Source organism: Muntiacus reevesi, chromosome 3, assembly GCF_963930625.1.
Source record: "Muntiacus reevesi chromosome 3, mMunRee1.1, whole genome shotgun sequence".
Lineage (NCBI taxonomy): Eukaryota > Metazoa > Chordata > Mammalia > Artiodactyla > Cervidae > Muntiacus > Muntiacus reevesi.
In genome coordinates, this window is record NC_089251.1 from 146464938 (window position 1) to 146486417 (window position 21480).

General features: G+C 43.4%; 1 protein-coding gene across 2 annotated transcripts in view; it reads right to left on the minus strand.

Moving 5' to 3' along the window:
- Nucleotides 1–21210, minus strand: part of LOC136163260 (aldehyde oxidase 2) — a 78608-nt gene extending 57398 nt beyond the window's left edge. For both annotated transcript variants that reach the window (XM_065927703.1, XM_065927702.1), the window contains exons 1-7: nucleotides 20911–21210; nucleotides 19470–19596; nucleotides 17414–17475; nucleotides 14418–14507; nucleotides 9608–9688; nucleotides 7286–7430; nucleotides 5788–5880 (exon numbers count right to left, since the gene is read on the minus strand). In XM_065927703.1, the coding sequence (XP_065783775.1) occupies nucleotides 5788–5880; nucleotides 7286–7430; nucleotides 9608–9688; nucleotides 14418–14507; nucleotides 17414–17475; nucleotides 19470–19545 (547 nt within the window). In that variant the 5' untranslated portion in view covers nucleotides 19546–19596; nucleotides 20911–21210. The remainder of the gene's footprint in view (nucleotides 1–5787; nucleotides 5881–7285; nucleotides 7431–9607; nucleotides 9689–14417; nucleotides 14508–17413; nucleotides 17476–19469; nucleotides 19597–20910) is intronic.
- Nucleotides 21211–21480: the final 270 nt, after the last annotated feature.

Genomic DNA, 21480 nt, shown 5'->3' on the forward strand with positions numbered 1-21480 from the left:
ATGTACAGGGAAGCCTGGAGTGCTACAGTCCATGGTATCCCAAAGAGCTGGATATGACTGAGCAACTGAATTGAAAAATGTACTTGGCGCAATACTTTCCCAGTCCTACCAACATACCCACATGACAGCCCCTGTTGCTTCAATGATCATAGTTAACCTAATTAATTGGCCAAACTACTAGCTGCTTCTTATTATCTGTATGCTAAGCAAATCTTGAAAGTGAAAGTGTCAGTCACTCAGTCGTGTCCGACTCTTTGCAACCCCATGGACTGTAGCCCACCAGACTACTCTGTCCATAGGATTCTCCAGGCAAGAATACTGGGGTGGATTTGCATTTCCTTTAGATCTTCTCGACTAAGGGATCAAATGCGAATCTCTTGCATTGCAGGTGGATTCTTCACTGTCTGAGCCATCAGAGAATCCCATAAGCAAATCACGCCTAAAAGTAACTTTTCTGCTCCTCTGCCTGGAACGTCTCTCAACTTAGAGTCCTCACCCTGTTCCTGCATCAGTATTTCATAAAAGGCACACGGGATCTGGTCCCATCGGTGACTGTCTGTTGCTTCCCATCACCACAAGTTCCAGTAAAGGTTTAACTTCCTCAAAATCTTGCCTTTCTTTTGCCTGCAGGAGCAATGGGCAGACCGTGTTTGTTTTCTACCTTACAATTCCTCCTATCATATAGATCCAGAGCTGTATTAGTAGGGAAGAAATTAGAGACAAAGATTTTTATCTGGGTATGGTCAGCAACATCAGACAGACTAGCAAGACCGTCTATTATTTGACATAGACAGAAAAGAGAAGTTCAGGGACTTCTCTCTGGTCCAGTTGTTAAAACTCCCTACTATCACTGCAGGGTTTGATCCCTGATCAGGGAACTAAGATCCCACATGTTGCATGGCCAAAAATAATAAATAAAAAATAAAGTAAAAACCTAAATAAAAAGAAAAGAAAAGGCAGGCAATGCAGTTCAGCCCCAGGGGAGAGTAAAATGTCAGCTGTCTTCCCTATTGTCTAGGTCCTCATAAGTATGGGTTTCATAGAGGATCCTGCTGTGATTTATGTCAGAGAGTGTTTTGCCTATGTTCTCCTCTAGGAGTTTTATAGTTTCGGGTCTTACATTTAGATCTTTAATCCATTTTTAGTTTATTTTTGTGTATGGTGTTAGCAAGTGTTCTAGTTTCATTCTTTTACAAGTGGTTGACCAGTTTTCCCAGCACCACTTGTTAAAGAGGTTGTCTTTTTTCCATTGTATATTCTTGCCTCCTTTGTTGAAGATAAGGTGTCCATAGGTTTGTGGATTTATCTCTGGGCTTTCTATTCTGTTCCATTGATCCATATTTCTGTCTTTGTACCAGTACCATACTGTCTTGATGACTGTGGCTTTGTAGTATAGTCTGAAGTCAGGCAGGGTGATTCCTCCAGTTCCATTCTTCTTTCTCAAGATTACTTTGGCTATTCGAGGTTTTTTTGTATTCCCATACAAATTGTGAAATTATTTGTTCTAGTTCTATGAAAAATACCATTGATAGCTTGATAGGGATTGCATTGAATCTATAGATTGCTTTGGGTAGTATAGCCATTTTGACAATATTGATTCTTCCAATCCATGAACACGGTGTATTTCTCCATCTGTTTGTGTCCTCTTTGATTTCTTTCATCAGTGTTTTATAGTTTTCTATATATAGGTCTTTTGTTTCTTTAGGTAGATATACTCCTAAGTATTTTATTCTTTTTGTTGCAATGGTGAATGATATTGTTCCTTAATTTCTCTTCCTGTTTTTTCATTGTTAGTATATAAGAATGCAAGGGATTTCTGTGTGTTAATTGTATATCCTGCAACTTTACTATATTCATTGAAGCTCTAGTAATTTTCTGGTACAGTCTTTAGGGTTTTCTATGTAGAGGATCATGTCATCTGCGAACAGCGAGAGTTTCACTTCTTCTTTTCCTATCTGGATTCCTTTTACTTCTTTTTCTGCTCTGATTGCTGTGGCCAACACTTCCAAAACTATGTTGAATAGTAGTGGTGAGAGCAGGATCCCCTATGACCCACCTCCCAGAATATTGGAAATAAAAGCAAAAATAAACAAATGGGACCTAATGAAACTTAAAAGCTTTTGCACAACAAAGGAAACTATAAGCAAGGTGAAAAGACAGCCCTCAGATTGGGAGAAAATAATAGCAAACGAAGCAACAGACAAAGGATTATATACAAGCAACTCCTGCAGCTCAATTCCAGAAAAATAAATGACCCAATCAAAAAGTGGGCCAAAGAACTAAACAGACATTTCTCCAAAGAAGACATACAGATGGTTAACAAACACAGGAAAAGATGCTCAACATCACTCATTATCAGAGAAATGCAAATCAAAACCACAATGAGGTACCATTACACGCCAGTCAGGATGGCTGCTATCCAAAAGTCTAGAAGCAATAAATGCTGGAGAGGGTGTGGAGAAAAGGGAACCCTCTTACACTGTTGGTGGGAATGCAAACTAGTACAGCCACTATGGAGAACAGTGTGGAGATTTCTTAAAAAACTGAAATTAGAACTGCTATATGACCCAGCAATCCCACTTCTGGGCATACACACCAAGGAAACCAGATCTGAAAGAGACACGTGCACCCCAATGTTCATCGCACCACTGTTTATAATTGCCAGGACATGGAAGCAACCTAGATGCCCATCAGCAGACGAATGGATAAGGAAGCTGTTGTACATATACACCATCATACATATATAATGTCAGCCATTAAAAAGAACTCATTTGAATCAGTTCTAATGAGATGGATGAAACTGGAACCCATTATACAGAGTGAAGTAAGCCAGAAAGATAAAGACCAACACAGTATACTAACACATATATATGGAATTTAGAAAGATGGTAACGATAACCCTATATGCAAAAGAGAAAAAGAGACACAGATGTACAGAACAGACTTTTGGACTCTGTGGGAGAAGGCGAGGGTGGGATGTTTCGAGAGAACAGCATCGAAACATGTATATTATCAAGGGTGAAACAGATCACCAGCCCAGGCTGGATGCATGAGACAAGTGCTCGGGCCTGGTGCACTGGGAAGACCCAGAGGAATTGGGAGGAGAGAGAGGTGGGAGGGGGGGTCGGGATGGGGAATACATGTAAATCCATGGCTGATTCATGTCAATGTATGACAAAAACCACTACAATATTGTAAAGTATTTAGCCTCCAACTAATAAAAATAAATGAAAAAAAAAAGAAAACTCAACATTCAGAAAACTAACAACAGCAACAAAAAGTATGTGTTTCAGACTCAGGCTGAGGCGAGACAATCTATTTTAGAGACTTTTGTTTGATTCTTTCCATTGCTCACGTTACCCACTCACTTTGTGCCAGGCATGACACAGCTGTACTGAGAAAATTCTATTTACTGAACTTTTATTCATATTTTATTCCACCTTTGGTCACAAAACCTAGCCTGCTTTTCAGTGGTGTTGAAAAGATCTTTATCTTTATATGATTTTCAGAACATGGGTTTTATTTTAACTCCATGCTTTTCAGAGTTTGTGGGTCTATGGCTTTGAGATGCGCTGACTTCCTGTAGCACTTACTGTACTAAAGATTTTGAGGGGGGCGGGGAATGTATGTCCAGTCAAACAAGTAGGTGACAGGGATTGCACATAAAAGGTAAACAAACGCAAGCTGTCACAGATATTTATTTCCTGGGGTTGCTGGTGGTGGTGGTGGGGCACAGCTGCTCCAGTGTAACCCTCCCTACAAGTCTCCTTCACTCCTCTGGGCCTCAGGAAAAGCTTGGGCACCCTGAGAAAGGTCCTGGAGGCTTCTAGAGGTGACTCACACTTAAAGTTGAAGGGGCCCCAAGGAAAACACATGGTTAAGATTTTAGAATCTGCCTCTATCTTGCCTGCTGAGTCTAAACTGACAAAGAGCCAGTTGAACAGCCAGTGGGTTGGGCCTAGGGGGACAGGGAATGGCAGTAACGATGGGAGTTCTGAATTGGACATGGCAGAGGTGTGCCTTGGTGACCGGCACCAGCCAGTTTGCAGACCTTGGGCCAGGTCTCTTTCCTTTTGTCCTGGCCCTGTTGGAGGAAATATAGGAGGCTTGGTGGGATGGAGAAAGTCTTCCCCCTCCTTCAAACAGAAGAGCGTATTTTCATCTATTAGGATTTGTTTGAGGACTGAGTTGTGATGCTAAAACAAGTTTGGAAATCATGGGCTAAACCATGGGCCTGGGGTGAAGATGAGGAAAAAGGTTGTCCGGTCTTGACTGTCTGCTTAAACTATTTGACAGACTTTGTTGGTGGTCCAGTTGCTAAGACTGCTCTGCCAAAGCAGGGGGCCTGGGTTTGATCCCTGGTCAGGGACCTAGATCCTATAGGCCACAGTGATGATTGAAGATCCTGCGAGTCGTAACTAGGACCTGGTGCAGCCAAATAAATAAATGTTAAAAAAAAAAAGGCTACTTGACTATACCCCCATACCACCCATTTTACTCTTCTCTCTTCCTCTTCTCTCCAACCCCAAGATTTCAGATATATCTAAGCATGCTTCCCTCATTTTCTGAGTGGTGTGTGGATGTGCTACTTAAGTTGTCCCAAGGCTGAAGCTGTGAGGCTATAGTGCAAAACCAGGAAGGGTCCCTTTCCTTGCAAATGGGTGGGTCAGGGTCAGGAAAGGCAGGCTTGCTGGTCTACAGCACAGTCTAAGTTTGGCTGATGATAGTTGAGGCTGGGAAGGTAGGACTCTGGGATGGCAGTGATACTGCCAAGGTGGGTCCCTTCTCCTGCCCACCACGGATCTCCAAAAACATGTGATGGCCTATGAGTCAGTCTGGACTAAAGCTTTCAGTTCAGCCCACCTCTTTGTTGTCCGAGTTAAGGAAATCATTATTACTACTGCATTCCAAATTCAAGTTCCTGGCCCACTCATTCAGTCTTTTTTTCTTTCCATTAAGTCATTTAGTACATATATGCTTGTACCTTAGACAAGTACATGTGTGATATGGTGGATGAGGGAAGGAGTAAAATAAAATTCCTTTTGTTAAAAGGGTGGCTGTGCATCTTGACGGCAAAGTCTTGGAAGTTTCCTTCCTACTCTGTGGGTGCCACCTTGCCTGATGAAGAGTCTGCACATAGTGGACCCTTAAGGATGCTGTAAATGACCGGGGGTGCTTCCCTGGGCAGGTTTCTGTCTTACTTGGCCTTTTGCCATTGCCCCTAAGAGACAAGTAGCATCTGAATGCCAGACACTAAGTTAAATACCTCCTGCAAACCTGCCTCCCTCCCTGGAGCTGGCCATCCAAGTGATGGGTAGTAGTTCTTTCTTGCTGTCTCCTCATTAAACAGACACTGCAAGTTTATTGCATTTGTGTCACCATGCCTGTTTTTTTTTTTTTGACCTCACCGAGAGGTAGACATGTGGGATCTCAGCTCCCAGGCCAGGGATCAAACCTACGCTTCCTGCATTAGAAGCATGGTCTTAACCACTGGACCACCAAGGAAGTTCCACCATGGCTTATTATAGGCAAGAATCCTACAGGTGACTACAAAGTCTTGAATGACATCATCCAAATACCTCATATTCTGTACAAAGCTTTTGATAGTAAATGTTCATGATGGGGATATAATATCACATCAGAAAAATGTCAAAGAGTTGGAAACAAGCCAGACGAAATAAATGTATGATGAGGATCTAAACTATTTAGTGTTTAGTTTAGTGCAAGTGTTAAGTTTAGTGCAGGGATTGGTTCGTGAATATTTTACAAAGAAAACCTGGAACTCACCATCATTTGTTTTAGACACCACATTCAGCTCAGAAATCCTAGCAGGAGAGAGGAGGATTGGGTGAAAATGTCCTTTAGATCTCATGGCAGGTCCTGAAAGTAAATGCAGTATATATATTAGAGAGAGAGAGTTAGGAAAAATAAAATGCAATTTTTTGGCACTGAAAGTTTCTCATTAAAATATTCAGATGCTAATTTTAAACACTGGCAATAAATGCATACATATGTGTCACCAGTGGCCATACACCCTGCCAAGTAATTTTATAGCACATGCACTTCCAGTGTATGTATTTATTTATACTCATTATGTGAATATAAAAATAGGAAATAAAATGGATGAGAGAGTCTTAGAAGACTCTAAGGAGATGTGTATAGAGGTATCTGAAAGAGCCAAGACTTGGAAAACATGCCATGGCCTGGAGCAATAGAATGGAGGTGTGAACTGTGCCCTGGACACGGGATGGAATCAGTACACTTGCGTGCAACCATGTGGGCAAGTCCCAGCTCAAGAATGTTAAATGCACAAATCAAACTGTAGAAGAGTAATACTGTGTCCGTCTATGTAAGTGAAGTTCAAAAATATGCAAAACTAAGCAACACGTTGCTTAGGAACTCAAATATATGGGTATAACATGTAAAAAACAGAGAAGAGGTGGACAAACACCATATTCAGTCTAATGAGCACCCCTGAGAGGAAGGGAAGGGGAGGGACTATGGTTTGGGGGGTCCATGGGGCAAACTTCTTGGTAAAGCTCTGGTGCTCAAAGTGAGTGTGGTGATAACTGAGTGCAGATTGTTAATATATCCACCATATTTCATAAAATTCTATTTTATTTACTTAATACCTAATGGAAACAAGATTTAAAAGGACAAGACAAATTAAATGACTAACAGTCCTCTAATACTGCTGCATCCCTCAAGCGGTTACACTGCATGCTCCCAGGGTCTGTGTATATTGAAGTTTGGAGGTTATTTTATCATATGATAATGCTATCATATTTGTATTATACTTTAAATATTATTTATATAATGCATATATAAAAGTATATGTGGTATATTATGTTTTTTGCTCAGTTGTATCTGACTTTTTGTGACCCCATGGACTGTAACCCACCAGGCTCTTCTGTCCATGGGATTCTCCAGGCAAGAATACTGGAGTGGGTTGCTATGCCCTCCTCCAGGGAATCTTCCTGACCCAGGGATTGAACCTGGGTCTCCTGCATTGCAGGCAGATTGCTTACCATCTGAGCCACCAGGGAATATATATATATATATGTGAGTATTATATACAGTATATATAAAAGGTAATGTATAAATAATTATTATATAATATACAATATAAGAATACATTTTATAATACACTATTGTACTATAACATTTTTATTAAAAATGATGATGTTTTTATCTTTAAAAAGTAGTTTTTGTAGACCAGGAGACAGGAAGTCCAGTTCAGCACCAAGGCCCTGATGGTGGTGTGAGAACCGTTGTAATCACTCACCCAGTGATGTGTTGCCCAGGATGAGCGGGGCTTCTGGGTGTTTTGCTTTCAGCTCCAGGAGGTCTTTGAAGGTCCCAGGGGAGATCCAAGTAACCCTCTCTCCATGAAAGGTCAGGGTTCGTTTTTCTGGGTTCTCTGCCATTCTCTAAGTGGAAATAACAAAGGTGTGTGCAGGTGGGCACACATGTATTCCTGGGTTATGATAGACTCCAGGTGGAGGTATATTTCTCTAGAGAGATTTCAGAAGTTCTGGGTTCCCCGTGTCCAAAAAGATACTCAGTATACCATTGGCTAATGCTTGAATTAGATATTTACTCCTTTAGCTTAAGACTTGTTCACGTGTAGCGCTTTGGAGGAAAGTGACAGTATGAGCTGGCATCTGTCATTGACCCTTCAGTATAGATTAACTTAGCATAGTTTAGTATCATGGCCTTAAAAAATCATAATTATACTGATACTCCTAAATTAGAATCTTCAGTTTTACCTCTGAAATCCAAGCTCACATACCTGAATAAGTGCTCAGTGTCTATCCTTAGATATGCAATAGGCATCTCAAATTTAACATGTCCAAACCTGAGTTCATATCCCATCCCCCTCCAAGCCCCCTCAGAAAGGATTCCCTAAAGGGAAAATCCCCTGATCCTCCAGAGGTCTTCCCCTTCTCAGTAAATGGCCACTCCCCTTTCCAGTTGCCCAAAGCCCCGGAGTCAGCCTTGACTCCTTTCCCTCCCCACACACCACATCACATTCACCAGGAAATCTTGTTAGCTCTTCCAAAAGCGTATCCAGAATCCACCGGCTCCTACCATGTGCGTGCCGGCTGCCGGTTCAGCACCACCACCCTCAGGAGGACACAGATGTCCTGATGGGCTCACTGATCCTTCTCTCACCATCCCCAGGCTATTCCTGTCCCAGCAGCCCAAACCACCCCAGATGCCACCCACTACAAGGTTAACAGGAGCGTACCCCTCTTATGTCCAACCTCTCTAATAGCTTCTCATCTGATGAAGAGTAAAAGCCAAGCAGGCCAAGTCCAGGATCCCCCAGCCCTGCAGCTTTCTGACTTCTCCGGTTCCCTGAGTTCCTTCCAGGCTGGCCCCTGCTCTGTCCTTGATCAGGATAGGAGTTCACCTCTCCTTGGTATCTCTGCATTGCGGCCCCACTGCCTGGATTGCTCTTCCCCACCATGACCAGTTCCCGCACCTACTTCACCACTTTCATCTAATACTACCTTTTCAGAGATGTCTTCTCTGGCCAGACATTGAAAATTGCAACCCCCTGTATCCTATCCCCCTTCACTGTTTTATTTTATTCTCCTTATCACTTGCTAACACCCTATATAACTTATCTATTATCTATATATCTATTTAAAGTTTTAATTTTATATTAGAGTATAGCCAATTAACAATGCTGATAGTTTCAGGTGCATGGCAGAGCGACTCAGCCATACATACACATGTATCCACTCTCTCCCAAACTCCCCTCCCATCCAGGCTGCCACATAACACTGAGCAGAGTTCATACAGTAGGTCCTTGTTAGTTATTCGTTTAAAATATAGTAGTGTGTACATGTCCATCCCAAACTCCCTAACTATTCCTTTCCCACACATTTCCCCACTGGTAACTGTGAGTTCCTTCTCTAAGTCTGTGAGTCTGTTTCTGTATTATAAATAAATTAATTTGTATCATTTTTTTTAGATTATTCATATAAAGGGTATCATCTATTATCTTGTTCATTGTGTGTCTCTCCCATCAGATTACAGTCTCCTTGCGGGCAGGTCTTTGGGTGAGTTTTGTTCCCTGTTGTGTATTCAGTACCTAGAACAGTGCCTGGCATGTTACTGAATGATTGACATTTGTTAAATGTATGAATAAACATATCAGAACCCCTCCAGAAATACATATGTTATTGAATGGAACAACTGGATGTCAGAGAGGAAAGATAGAAATGCTGACAGAGGGAAGGCTGAGGAACTGGGAGGCCCTGGAAGTACCACTTGAGGTCAATATCTGGGAAGGGCTGGAAAGACCGAGTTAGAAGTTGAGAAAAACTGGATTGACTTGGACAGTCAATGGGGATACATTGCAGATGACAATGGTGGAATGTTGAAAACGTTTAAAATATAACTTCAGTTGAGGCTTTGGGGAGTGTATACAGGGCATCAGCCAGGGCTGGGTGAGCCAGGCAGAGACAAGCATTCTGATTTGATCAAGAATTTCTACAATTTGATAATTTCACAGGATGGAAAAGGCGGTTTTAAAAAACTGAGCTTATAACCAGTGACATTTCAATAAGCACATAAAACACCCAACCCCTCTTACCAAGAGTTCTGGGGGAAATATGAGCTCCTGGGTAGGGTCCAAGGGCTGGAACTCCTCTTTCACGAACAACTCTGTGCAAATCTTTACAAAGGGCAGAAGAAGATGGTTCCATCGTTTGGGCTCAATTGGAAACAGCATCATAATTCTTTACATTAATAAGGCAAAATGAACACAGTAATAGATCTGACACTCCTTGTATGGGAAAATAGTTCAAACCAAATAGTTTTAAATAAGAATGGTGTTGACACTAAAGAAAAGAATATCCTATGAACCAGTTCAAATAGTATCCTGCAAAATACAAAGACCGTATATGAAAAACAATCAGAGGTCAGTTAGTTTGGGAAATCCTCTTCACTGTGCCCCAGCCACTAGCCACCCCTCATCTGTCAAGTTAAGATTCAAAATGCAAAAAGCTCTGAGAAATTCTGTAATTTAAGTAAAACATGACTCTGAACATATATGCTCTTGTGTAAGCACACACACACCCCACTTGCTTTAATAACACTAGTTAGCATTTATGGAGTGCTTACATTCCGTATGCTTTCTACACATATTAATAATTGACTTAATCCTCCCAACAACTGTACAGAGAAAGTCAACTGCCATCTCTATTTCATCTATTAGGAAACTAAAGCACAGTGAAAAGTTACCCAAACTGCAATCCTCTTTAAATTAAATATGTTTTAGTTTTGGAAACGCTTATTCTCAAGAAGTCTTCCTAAAGAGTAAGGCAAATCAGGAGAGAACTGTGGCGTATTGGGCTGGAAGGATATATAATGGGGAAACCCGTGGGAGATGGACTGGCCGAGCACGGTGGGGAGTGGGGTTGGTGGGGCGGGAGACCGATTTGAGCCATTATCAAGTCTGCCACAACTTGGCTCTCTGACCCTCTCAATAGAAATGTACCTAATCTCTCTAAAGATTAAATGGAAATAATACCTATTTAAAGAAACTGAAGTATAGTTGATTCACAATGTTATACCAATCTCTGCATACAGCAAAGTGACTCAGTTTTACACTTATTTACATTCTTTTTTACATTCCTTTTAAAACATTCTTTTCCATCATGGTTTATCCTAGGGGATTAGATATAATTCCCTGTGCTATACAGTGGGACCTTGTTGTCTATGCATTCTAAATGTAACAGTCTGTAAATACCAACCCCCACATTCCCAGTGAAATAATGCCCATTTTGAAGGGTAATTGTGACATGTAGATGAAGTGACCTGACATTTGTCCAACACTCCCCTGCTTTTCCCTCTGTCTCTGTAAGGTCTTCCCAGATTCTGGAGGGAAACTTGCATTATTCCTTGTGTAGGTCCTTAGTAGGACCCCAGACTCAGGCATACCTGCCAACACCTGAAGGACCAGTTTTTGCCTTAACTGTAGTTAGAAGTATAGGCAGTTCAGTTGAGTTCAGTACAGTCGCTCAGTCGTGTCCGACTCTTTGCGACCCGATGAACTGCCGCATGCCAGGCCTCCCTGTCTATCACCAACTCCCGGAGTTTACTCAAACTCATGCCCATCCAGCCATCTCATCCTCTGTCTTCCCCTTCTCCTCCTGCCCCCAATCCCTCCCAGCATCAGGGTCTTTTCCAATGAGTCAGTTCTTTGCATCAGGTGGCTAAAGTATTGGAGTTTCAGCTTCAGCATCAGTCTCTCCAACGAACATCCAGGACTGATTTCCTTTAGGATGGAGTGGTTGGATCTCTTTGCAGTTCAAGGGACTCTCAAGAGTCTTCTCCAACACCACACTTCAAAAGCACCAATTCTTTGGCGCTCAGCTTTCTTCACAGTCCAACTCTCACATCCATACATGACCACTGGAAAAACCATAGCCTTGACTAGATGGACCTTTGTTGGCAAAGCAATGTCTCTGCTTTTTAATATGCTGTCTAGATTGGTCATAACTTTCCTTCCAAGGAGTAAGCATCTTTTAATTTCACGGCTGCAGTCACCATTCGCAGTGATTTTGGAGCCCCCCAAAAAATAAAGTCTGACACTGTTTCCACTGTCTCCCCATCTATTTCCCATGAGGTGATGGGACCAGATGCCATGATCTTAGTTTTCTGAATGTTGAGCTTTAAGCCAACTTTTTCACTCTCCTCTTACACTTTCATCAAGAGGCTCTTTAGTTCCTCTTCACTTTCTGCCATAAGGGTGGTGTCATCTGCATATCTGAGGTTATTGATATTTTTCCCAGCAATCTTGATTCCAGCCTGTGCTTCTTCCAGCCCAGTGTTTCTCATGATGTACTCTGCATAGAAGTTAAATAAGCAGGGTGACAATACACAGCCTTGATGTACTCCTTTTCCTATTTGGAACCAGTCTGTTGTTCATGTCCAGTTCTAACTGTTGTTTCCTGACCTGCATACAGATTTCTCAAGAGGCAGGTCAGGTGGTCTGGTATTCCCATCTCTTTCAGAATTTTCCATAGCTTATTGTGATCCACACAGTCAAAGGCTTTGGCATAGTCAATAAAGCAGAAAAAGATGTTTTTCTGGAACTCTCTTGCTTTTTTGACGATCCAGAGGATATTGGCAATTTGATCTCTGGTTCCTCTGCCTTTTCTAATACCAGCTTGAACATCTGGAAGTTCTCAGTTCACATATTACTGAAGCCTGGCTTGGAGAATTTTGAGCATTACTCTACTAGCGTTCAAGATGAGTGCAATTATGCGGTAGTTCAAGCATTGTTTGGGATTGCCTTTCTTAGGGATTGGAATGAAAACTGACCTTTTCCAGTCCTGTGGCCACTGCTGAGTCTTCCAAATTTGCTGACATATTGAGTGCAGCACTTTCATAGCCTCATCTTTCAGGATTTGAAATAGCTCAACTGGAATTCCATCACATCCACTAGCTTTGTTTGTAGTGATGCTTTCTAAGGCCCACTTGACTTCACATTCCAGGATGTCTGGCTCTAGGTGAGTGATCACACCATTATGATTATCTGGCTCATGAAGATCTTTTTTGTACAGTTCTTCTGTGTATTCTTGTCACCTCTTCTTAATATCTTCTGCTTCTGTTAGGTCCATACCATTTCTGTCCTTTATTGAACCCATCTTTGCCTGAAATGTTCCCTTGATATCTCTAATTTTCTTGAAGAGATCTCTAGTCTTTCCCATTCTTTTGTTTTCCTCTATTTCTTTGCACTGATCACTGAGGAAGGCTTTCTTATCTCTCCTGGCTATTCTTTGGAACTCTGCATTCAAATGGGAATATCTTTCCTTTTCGCTTCTCTTCTTTTCACAGCTATTTGTAAGGCCTCCTCAGACAATCCTTTTGCCTTTTTGCATTTCTTTTCCATGGGGATGGTCTTGATCCCTTTCTCCTGTACAATGTCAGTACCTGGGGGCAATAATGTGGTGTATATCTATAACCTAGAAGTAAGATAGTGTCTGAGAATTAAAATGCAAAACAATGAATCTGAGCTGAGGAATTAAAAATCCCCTAAACGGGAGCTAGGCCAAGACTTCACAGTTACCCCATGGAAGACAGTAACATAGCTTCAAGAGATGGGAGTGTCATGGGCCAGACATGTGCCATCTAGTAGGTCTACCTGATGGGTGGAGTTACCCTTATGATTATCAATGGCTCTGCATCCATGCTCACCAAGCAATCTTCCCCTTATACTGTGACGTCCTGTGTGTGCTTTCCTACAGGAAAGGATGTGGCTCAGTGATCATAAGATCCACCTTAAAATTGTGTTTGCCTTTATAAATGAATTATGTGGCACGGTACAGTTTAAATATGCTCTTTTGAGTTTGGTTAAAGTGATTCAGGTGGTTGTCAGAGCCCAATCGTGTGCTGTGCTAAGTCACGTCAGTCATGTCTGACTCTTTGTGACCCCACAGACTGTAGCCCGCCAGGCTCCTCTGTCCATGGGGATTTTCCAGGTAAGAATACTGGAGTGGGTGGCCATGCCCTCCTCCAGGGGATCTTCCCAACCCAGGGATCGAACCCAGGTCTCCCACATTGCAGGCAGATTCTTTACACTGAGCTCCCAGGGACAGGTTTGACTTCTGGAGGCTACAAAATGCAGACTTCAGAGTATTTTTAGACCTCCAGGGGGCACTGATCCTCCGTGAAGTGATTGTCCAGGGTGTAGCCTGCCTTCCTGGGGAACACCCCTCTCTTCCATTGCACAACTTCCCCAGAGAGAAATAAAGTGAAGGGGAGGCTGAGAATGGAAAGAAGGTAGGTGTTAAGGGTACAAACAGAACCAGCAGGAAACGATGGGCTCAGTTTTGTTTAAGGGCAGCTCTGTTCACTTAGCTTTCCATGTCTACAGGGAGCAGACTCTATTTTTCCTGTCTTCTCACTAGGAATTTTCTCTAAATAATTCCTGTAAGAACTTGGCAGTGGGTCTTTTTTTGGAAACTGGCATCTCTCAGAGAGCAAAGCCAGAGGCTGGGGTGTCTCAGGCTGGATGTCCCAGCTGTGGGGGCCGTGAACGCGCGGTCTGAGTGTGGACGGGCTCCCCAGCCTCCCCGAGGCAGCAGCGCCCTCCCTCTGCAGCAGGAGCTGGGTCAGGCAAGGACAGGACCCGCTTAGCGGGGGCAGATCTTTGTTCTCTGACCTAAACTGGCTCATGTTTCGTTGTTCAGCCTTCCAGAGAGTGAAGGAGGAAATCAGAGCACGAGCTTTCATCCACCTCTTTACCCTGCTCCCAAATGAGAAGTGCTTTATTTGTGCCTCCACTTTGGACACTTGTAAAAGCAGAGAATGACCATCAGAATGATCAAGCACACTTTCAACTCTGTTGGTGTTAAGTGATACTCTTGGGGAGAAGACAAAGCAAATGGACTCACGTCACTTCTCCTGCCAAGCGAGGAAGAATCATCTTCTCCCAGATCCAGGCAGCATTTTCCTGTTCCCTTCTGTTGACAGCCATTTGACTCCTAGGACAGTGAAATGCCTTGAGATGAAAAACTTAAAAAAAAAAAAACTATTAAAAAAAATACTATTTAAAAAAAAATTTGAGTATACTTGCTTTACTGGAGTATAATTGTGTTAGCTTGTGCTATACAAAAACAACGTGAATCAACTCAATTATACGTATACATATATCTCCTCCCTCTTGAGTCTCCCTCTCACTGCCTGCCTCTCCTATGAAAAACTTTGACATGTAAATCAGTGTGTGCCTTAAAGGGTTTAGCAATTTAAATGAGGTTCCAAGCTTTTTAAGTTACTTTTGATGGTTTCTATTGGAATAGGGATAATCAGAAGATCTTTCCTTTTTACTTTATTTTAAAAATATGATTCAGATACAGAATATATAATATAGATAAATGATATAGATAGAATATACAATACATTCACAATATATAATATATAGCATAAACGATAATAAAGAATATGAAGAAGTATAAAAGAAATAAACTATCATTACTGATAAACATTTTTATATAATATATATTTGCACTATATTTATAGTTAGTACAATATACCTTTTATTTTCACTTTTTGTTCATTTATTTGCCTGTCATTAAAGTCTTTAAAATATATTTTTATTGATGGCATATTAATCTATCTTCTGGCTATTCCATAAATATATTTGTAAAATTTACCATTGATGTATACTTAATTTTTCCCTATATTTTATAACTGCTGCTGCTGCTGTTGCTAAGTTGCTTCAGTCGTGTCCGACTCTGTGTGACCCCATAGATGGCAGCCCACCAGGCTCTGCCGTCCCTGGGATTCCCCAGGCAAGAATACTGGAATGGGTTGCCATTTCTTTCTCTAATGCGTGAAAGTGAAAAGTGAAAGTGAAGTCGCTCAACACTTCTGTTCATTGCAGGTATAGTTTTGTGTACATCTCTGAATTTTTTTAGGTGAATTCCTAGCTGTAGAACCACTTGATAAGATGTTTTTCAGAGCAATAATGATTGCTAGTATCCATTCTCTGCAAGATTTGACAACTTTGACTATTACCATTTATATAGGAACCTAAAAAAGAGAAAATAAAAAGAAAGACAAGGAAGGAAAGCAGTTTTGGAGCCAGATCTCCCCACCATTTGCAATCTGTATGGCACTGACTGGGAATGAACGGACAATCAATGAATTTAAAGCAGGTTTCCATTTGCTGGTTCTTTCATTTCCCATTTTCTCCAACCTTACTTGTATTTTATTCCTCAAACAGTCTCTCCTAAGTCTCTAGTAAAATACATTCTTCCAGATACTTGAATTCTCTGTCTCTGCACAAATGTCTCAGGCCGGCAGCTTCCTAGTTCTGTCCAAGAAGCAAAAGCAGCTGAGTCAAGCCAGTAGCACTTCCTCTCTCACTCAAAAGTCTGAACCGTCATGACAGACCGTGAGTGAGTGGTAGCAGAAGCCAGTCTCCTCTTGCCTAGCAGATAAGAGCCTTGGGTATCCCTGCTTTGGGGCTTGCTTCGTTTCACCCATTAAGGTTCCTGGGGCCTGTTGTCTGCACGATGGGTCTCTGACTACAATTTTTCCTTTACCCCCAGAGGCTGTGCCTGGAAAGGTGGATAACATCTATGCTCCAAAGGGAGAGAGGTCACCTTTAACTTCCTTCATTTGTATTTCACAAGTGTTTTTCCGTTTACACCAGTAATTTGATGCCTTTACAAGCCATACATTTTATTTCTCAGCTCGTCAGCTGCTGGCTCCCCTGTGTGGCAATGGAAGATGGGACGTGCATGGGGGATGGGCCTGGCTCTGGGGAGTGGGACACACCTGCTGGTCCATTTCTAGGCCCTTGTCCGCTCTTCATGGAGCTGAGGCAAGGGTACAGATGGAGGCCCTGGCCTGGGGCCTGCTGCTCTTCCCTCCTCACCCTGGCTCTGGGTCTGTACTGTGAGGGGCCTCACACACCCGTGAACCAGCCGGCAAATCCCAGTTCTGTCTACTTCCTCCTGGAATAGCCAGTGTTTGGCCTCTGGTGCACATGCTGGCTGTTATGATCTTCTCAAGGAAGATGGACTGGGGGAAGAGGCCTGTTCTTGGGAATGGGGTCAAGACCATGTCTGGAGCATAGTCCAGAAAAGGGTGGTGGCTCGAAGTGAACAAGTCACTTTGGCCATGTGGCCTCCTGAGATTGGCTGTAGGAGGACCAGCGAGGGGTTCTCTGAAGTTTGGGATCCCCCTTGCTTGGGTCTAAGAGCAGTACTGCCTATGTCCATCCTGCCCTCTGCAGAGGGTGATCAGATGTGTTTATCAGATCTCCCTGGCAAACACTATTCGTAGTGTCGATGGCATCCTCGATACAGTAGTAAATATTTGTTGAGTTCTAAGTGCTAAGCAAGACTATGCTACATGCCTGCAATTTCTCATTTGATTTTCACAGCAGCCCAGTGAGGTGTCACTATTTGGTGGGGGAATCTCTCTGCACTCTGGTACTTGGGGTGAATTTTGGATTCTACTATGCCTGTTTGGCTTCTTTATTTGCTCACACTTTCCCAGCTGGTCTGGATTCTTGGCACTAACCTTGCCTCCCCCAGGCAAACTCCATATCTTTGCTTGTCTCCTTGGGTTTGCTGGAGACCTCCTCCCTGTCCTGTCCCGACGCCTTGCTGAAATCGTCATGGAAGATGTCTAGCTGGTTGGCTGGATCACCTGGCTTTCCGGTGGTGTGGTGTTGAGGGTGAAAAGTGGTATAACACCCACCCTTCCCTCAACAGAGAGCTCAGACTCCTGTGAGTTAGATGGAGCTATTGATAACTCAACCGGTCTTCCTTACAATCTATTTGCATGGTCTAAAAAAACTCGACTCCTGTGTTCCCAACCTAGATCATCTGTCACTGTCGTTCTTGCTCTGTGGGTGCCCCCACAGCCCCCTACTCACCAAACAAAAGGTCTTTCCGCTTGTGAGAATTGGCCGATACCCAGTGCAGCGGCATAGGTTACCTAACCAGAGGAAAAGCAAAGTTATTAGTATGTTTTATTTTTAGTGATTTTTACTTTATTTTTCTTTAGAAAGTTGAAATGAAGAGAGGTGTTTTGTTTTTGAGAATATTTGAATATCTGCTAGGCTGTTCACTGCTTTTTCCTTCCTCTTAGATAATACCCTTCCCATCACCTCAATTCCAGTTTTATTCTCTGTTCAAAAGAAGATGATAGTCTATCTGGTGAGCTCAGTTGCATCCATCTATTAAATTATTCATTGATTCAACGTGTATCTATTGACAACAACTATATTTCAGACACTATGCAAGATGTAAGTGATCCTTAAACAGGAGAATATGCATTGTTTCTAAGGCTCTATATGAGTGAAGTATCATGCCTTGACAGCTTGTTAGTAGAGCCCCTCACTGGACATTAGGTCACCGCTTCAGAATTTCCTAGGGTATTTGTTAAAATGTGGATCTCTGGCCTTTCTCCAATTCTAAATCAGAATGTCTGGGGACAAGCCCAGGAATCTGCATTTAAGAGATCTCTGGTGATTTTATTGCATGGGAAAGTATGAGAGCCTCAGGTTTCTAAGGGATGAAGGCGTGGGGGAGGGTGGGGTGGAGGAAGGTTAGGGTGGAATCGAGGTCATCTGGAGAGGCTTCTCAAAGAAGCTCATGCTGAAGGATGAGAAAGAAATGGATTGACGGAGAGCACGGGAGGGGCACTCGGGGTTCGCAGAGCAGCGCAGGCAAAAGTGGGAATGTGCAGAGGACGGAGGGCTGAGAGGAGGCCAGCCAGTGGGGAGTCACATAGCTGAGGAGGAAGAGTGCGTTTGGGAAGCCAGCTGTTGGGCCTCTCTGAATGCCGGGTGAAGGAGGGTGGATGTGGCTACGTGAGGGATGAGGAGTTGTTGCAGGACCACATCTAGTGGAAGGACCTAAACTAAGGAAGGCAGGATTTTAGGTGACTTGACTGGATGTCTGACATGACTGGCAGACTAGGAGAGCGTGTGGGGCTGACCCTTCAGGCCTCAGTCTAAGGACTTGTGTATCTAACAGATGACTTGTTTAGTAATGGTTGATGCCCCAACGTGAGGTTTGTTGTGAGGAAGCAGAACATGCCACGTATGTGCATATGTGCGTGCATGTGTGCGTGCACAGTCACGTCCAACTCTTTGTGACCCCATAGACTGTAGCCCTCCAGGTTTCTTGGTCCATGGGATTTCCCAAGAATATTGGAGTGTGTTGCCATTTCCTACCCCAAGGGATCTTCCCGACCCCAGGATCAAACCCTCATTTCTTCCATTGGCAGGTAGGTATTTACCACTAGTACTACCTGGGAAACCCATGAGGTTTACTGTTCCTGCAAAAAAAAAATATGTCTATGAACTCCTCTTTAGTAACTTAAGCCCATTGTAAATTTCAAAAGATCCTTTCCATATGTGAAGGGCTGCAGAGTAATCAGGTGATGAGGAAGCCCTACTCATTTTAGGACAGGCCGTAATCCAGTGACTGGACTAGAAAAAGAGGTAAATCTGGACACAGATAAACAGGGGAGAAGGTCATAAATAGATGGAGGAAGAGATCAGAGTGATGAATCTCTAAATCAAGGAGGGCTAGGACTGCTGTCAGCCACTAGAAACTGGAAAGAGGAAAGAAGAGTCTCTTCTAAGGCCTTGATTTCAGACTCTGCCTCCAGAACCATGAGAGAAGACATTCCTGTTGTTTTCTTTTCCCGTTTGTGGTGCTTTGTTATGATAGCCCAAATGAAGGCAGCCAGGTAAAGTCACTGGGTAGGGAAGAGAAAGTGGGGTGTCAAGAAGGGGGTGTGGGCCCCTTGTCTGGGCAGCAAGTGCTCTGATGAACAGCTGCTACGCTTGACATTCTCTGCTCCTGGTGAAAGCGGCTACTTCAGAAACCATCGAGGGGGTTCCTGAGTGGGGCTCGGGTGGCATGGTAGGGGAAGCGCAGCCTGACACTGGCCCCCGCCTGGCCTCAGGTCAGACCTACCCCCCAGGGCTTCCAGGAGGTGCTCCTCAGAGGGCTGTGGGTGGTTCCTCAGCAGCGTATACAGGGACATCACCATCCCAGGGGTGCAGAAGCCGCACTGGGTCCCGTGGCTCTTGGCAATCCTCTCCTGGAAGGGCACAGATGTGGTCACAGGCCTTGACTTCCCCCTGCCACCTCCGCCCTCCAGGGTCCACGCCAAGCGTCCCCCTTGGCACAGTGGCACCCCCTCCCTGAGCAGAGCACCCTCACCTTGAGCAGAGTCGGCCAGCACCCCTGGGGGAGGGGACCCGGGAACCGTGTCCTAGCCTCACAGCTGCTTCTCAAGCTCAAATGTCCAGATCCCTCTCACTGGGAATTATCGGTGCACAACCTCTATTCCCAGAGTGAGAATTCTCCAGAAATCAGTAATGACAAGGAATGTGTGTGTAATTTCAAAAACAGTTTTGTCGAGCACCTGCACGTCTTTCCCAGCTTGGTTCTGAGCAGGGGTCACCTCTTTCTGAGTAGCTGAGAGACTCTCCACTATGGACCTGACAACACTCTCTTCTCTAAATTCTTCCGTGTGCATCAAAAGGAGCTCTACTTTCAAAGGTCCAAGATTTTGGTCTGTGTTCTAGGTCCTGGCTATTTAAAGCGCAATCCGTGGACTGGCAGTGTTGTTGTTGGTCCCACCTGTGGTTTTGTAGGAAGTGTGGAACCTCGGGTCTCTGTTTTAAATCTTCTGAATCAGGATCTGCATTTTTAGAAAGCTCCTGGCTGATTGATTTTTAGGCACATTAAAGCTTGAAAAGGCTTGCTCTGGATGCGATGCAGAGCGTAGTGTAATCCTAGGATTTGGGTTTATCAGTCTGGGGGTAAGCATCCTCTCTGACATTCTCAGAGACTCTAGTGAACTCTGCTGGATCTTCTGCCTTTGCTGACATTCCTGGAGTTGATTCTTATGTGGTTAAATCCAGATGACTCCTGCCTGGTAGTACTTGCAGCATTAGTGTGTCTGCATGTACGACTTCCTAAACCCCTGAGCCGATGACTGAGAGACTGGTGTGTTTCTGCCCATACCTGTCACAGTACTCTTAAAACTTCACGCCACAGGGAATAAACCTGAATTTTACCCTGTCATCCTGAGATGTTTTATTCTGTGCATAATACCCTCTGTGTAATATTTATTCTGCATTACAGTCTAATATGCCTTAATTAATATTTTGATCATGCTGTTACCATTCAAGCAGACAAAATAAGAAGAAAGATGATCAGCTAATGAAATATGGATGTATTTCTAGCTTTCTTTTAAGTCATTTAACAGATATGATTATCTGGATCAATGTGTATCTAAAGTTTCTACTTTGTGGACAACAACCTAGAAGCCCTAGGAGGCACAGTCAACACAGTTTTGATTACAAAGATAGGCTTAAGAAGTGAGAAAATTGGGATGTGCTCTTACCTGCACGGGGTGAAGCCTGGTTTTGATGCTTCCAACACCTTCCACAGTGGTGACAGCAGCCCCATACAGAGAGCAGATGGGTACCAGGCAGGCGGTGACAGAGAAGTGTCTTTATGTGAGAAGCACAGGGAAAATCAACAGGAGTAATACAGTTCTGCCTGGTGGGAATGCAGGAACGAAGAAGCGTAGCAAAACCCTTCCCCTCAACCAGCCCATCATTCAGCCTAGAGGGTGGGCAACTGGAGGGGTGACCAGGAGGGAGAATTAGAGTCCTCTCTGCTGACTCTGTATCCGCTGTGATAATTGGGGCTTTTAGGGGGAATATGGGCATTCTGAACCTCAGAAACACTTTCCAAGCCCAGAACAGACCCAGCTGGATCTGGATTCAGTGGGAATGGACTTGTCTCATCAGGAATAAGTTGGACGTCAGTTATTACTCATTACAGCCTTGATCCCATAACAGGTAAAAGGCACACCTTGTCTTTTAACCATATTTGAGAATATTTTTTTTTTTGCCTGTTTATTTTAAACTCTGTATAAGGTTATTCAGCAGAGTTGGAAGGCCTGTGT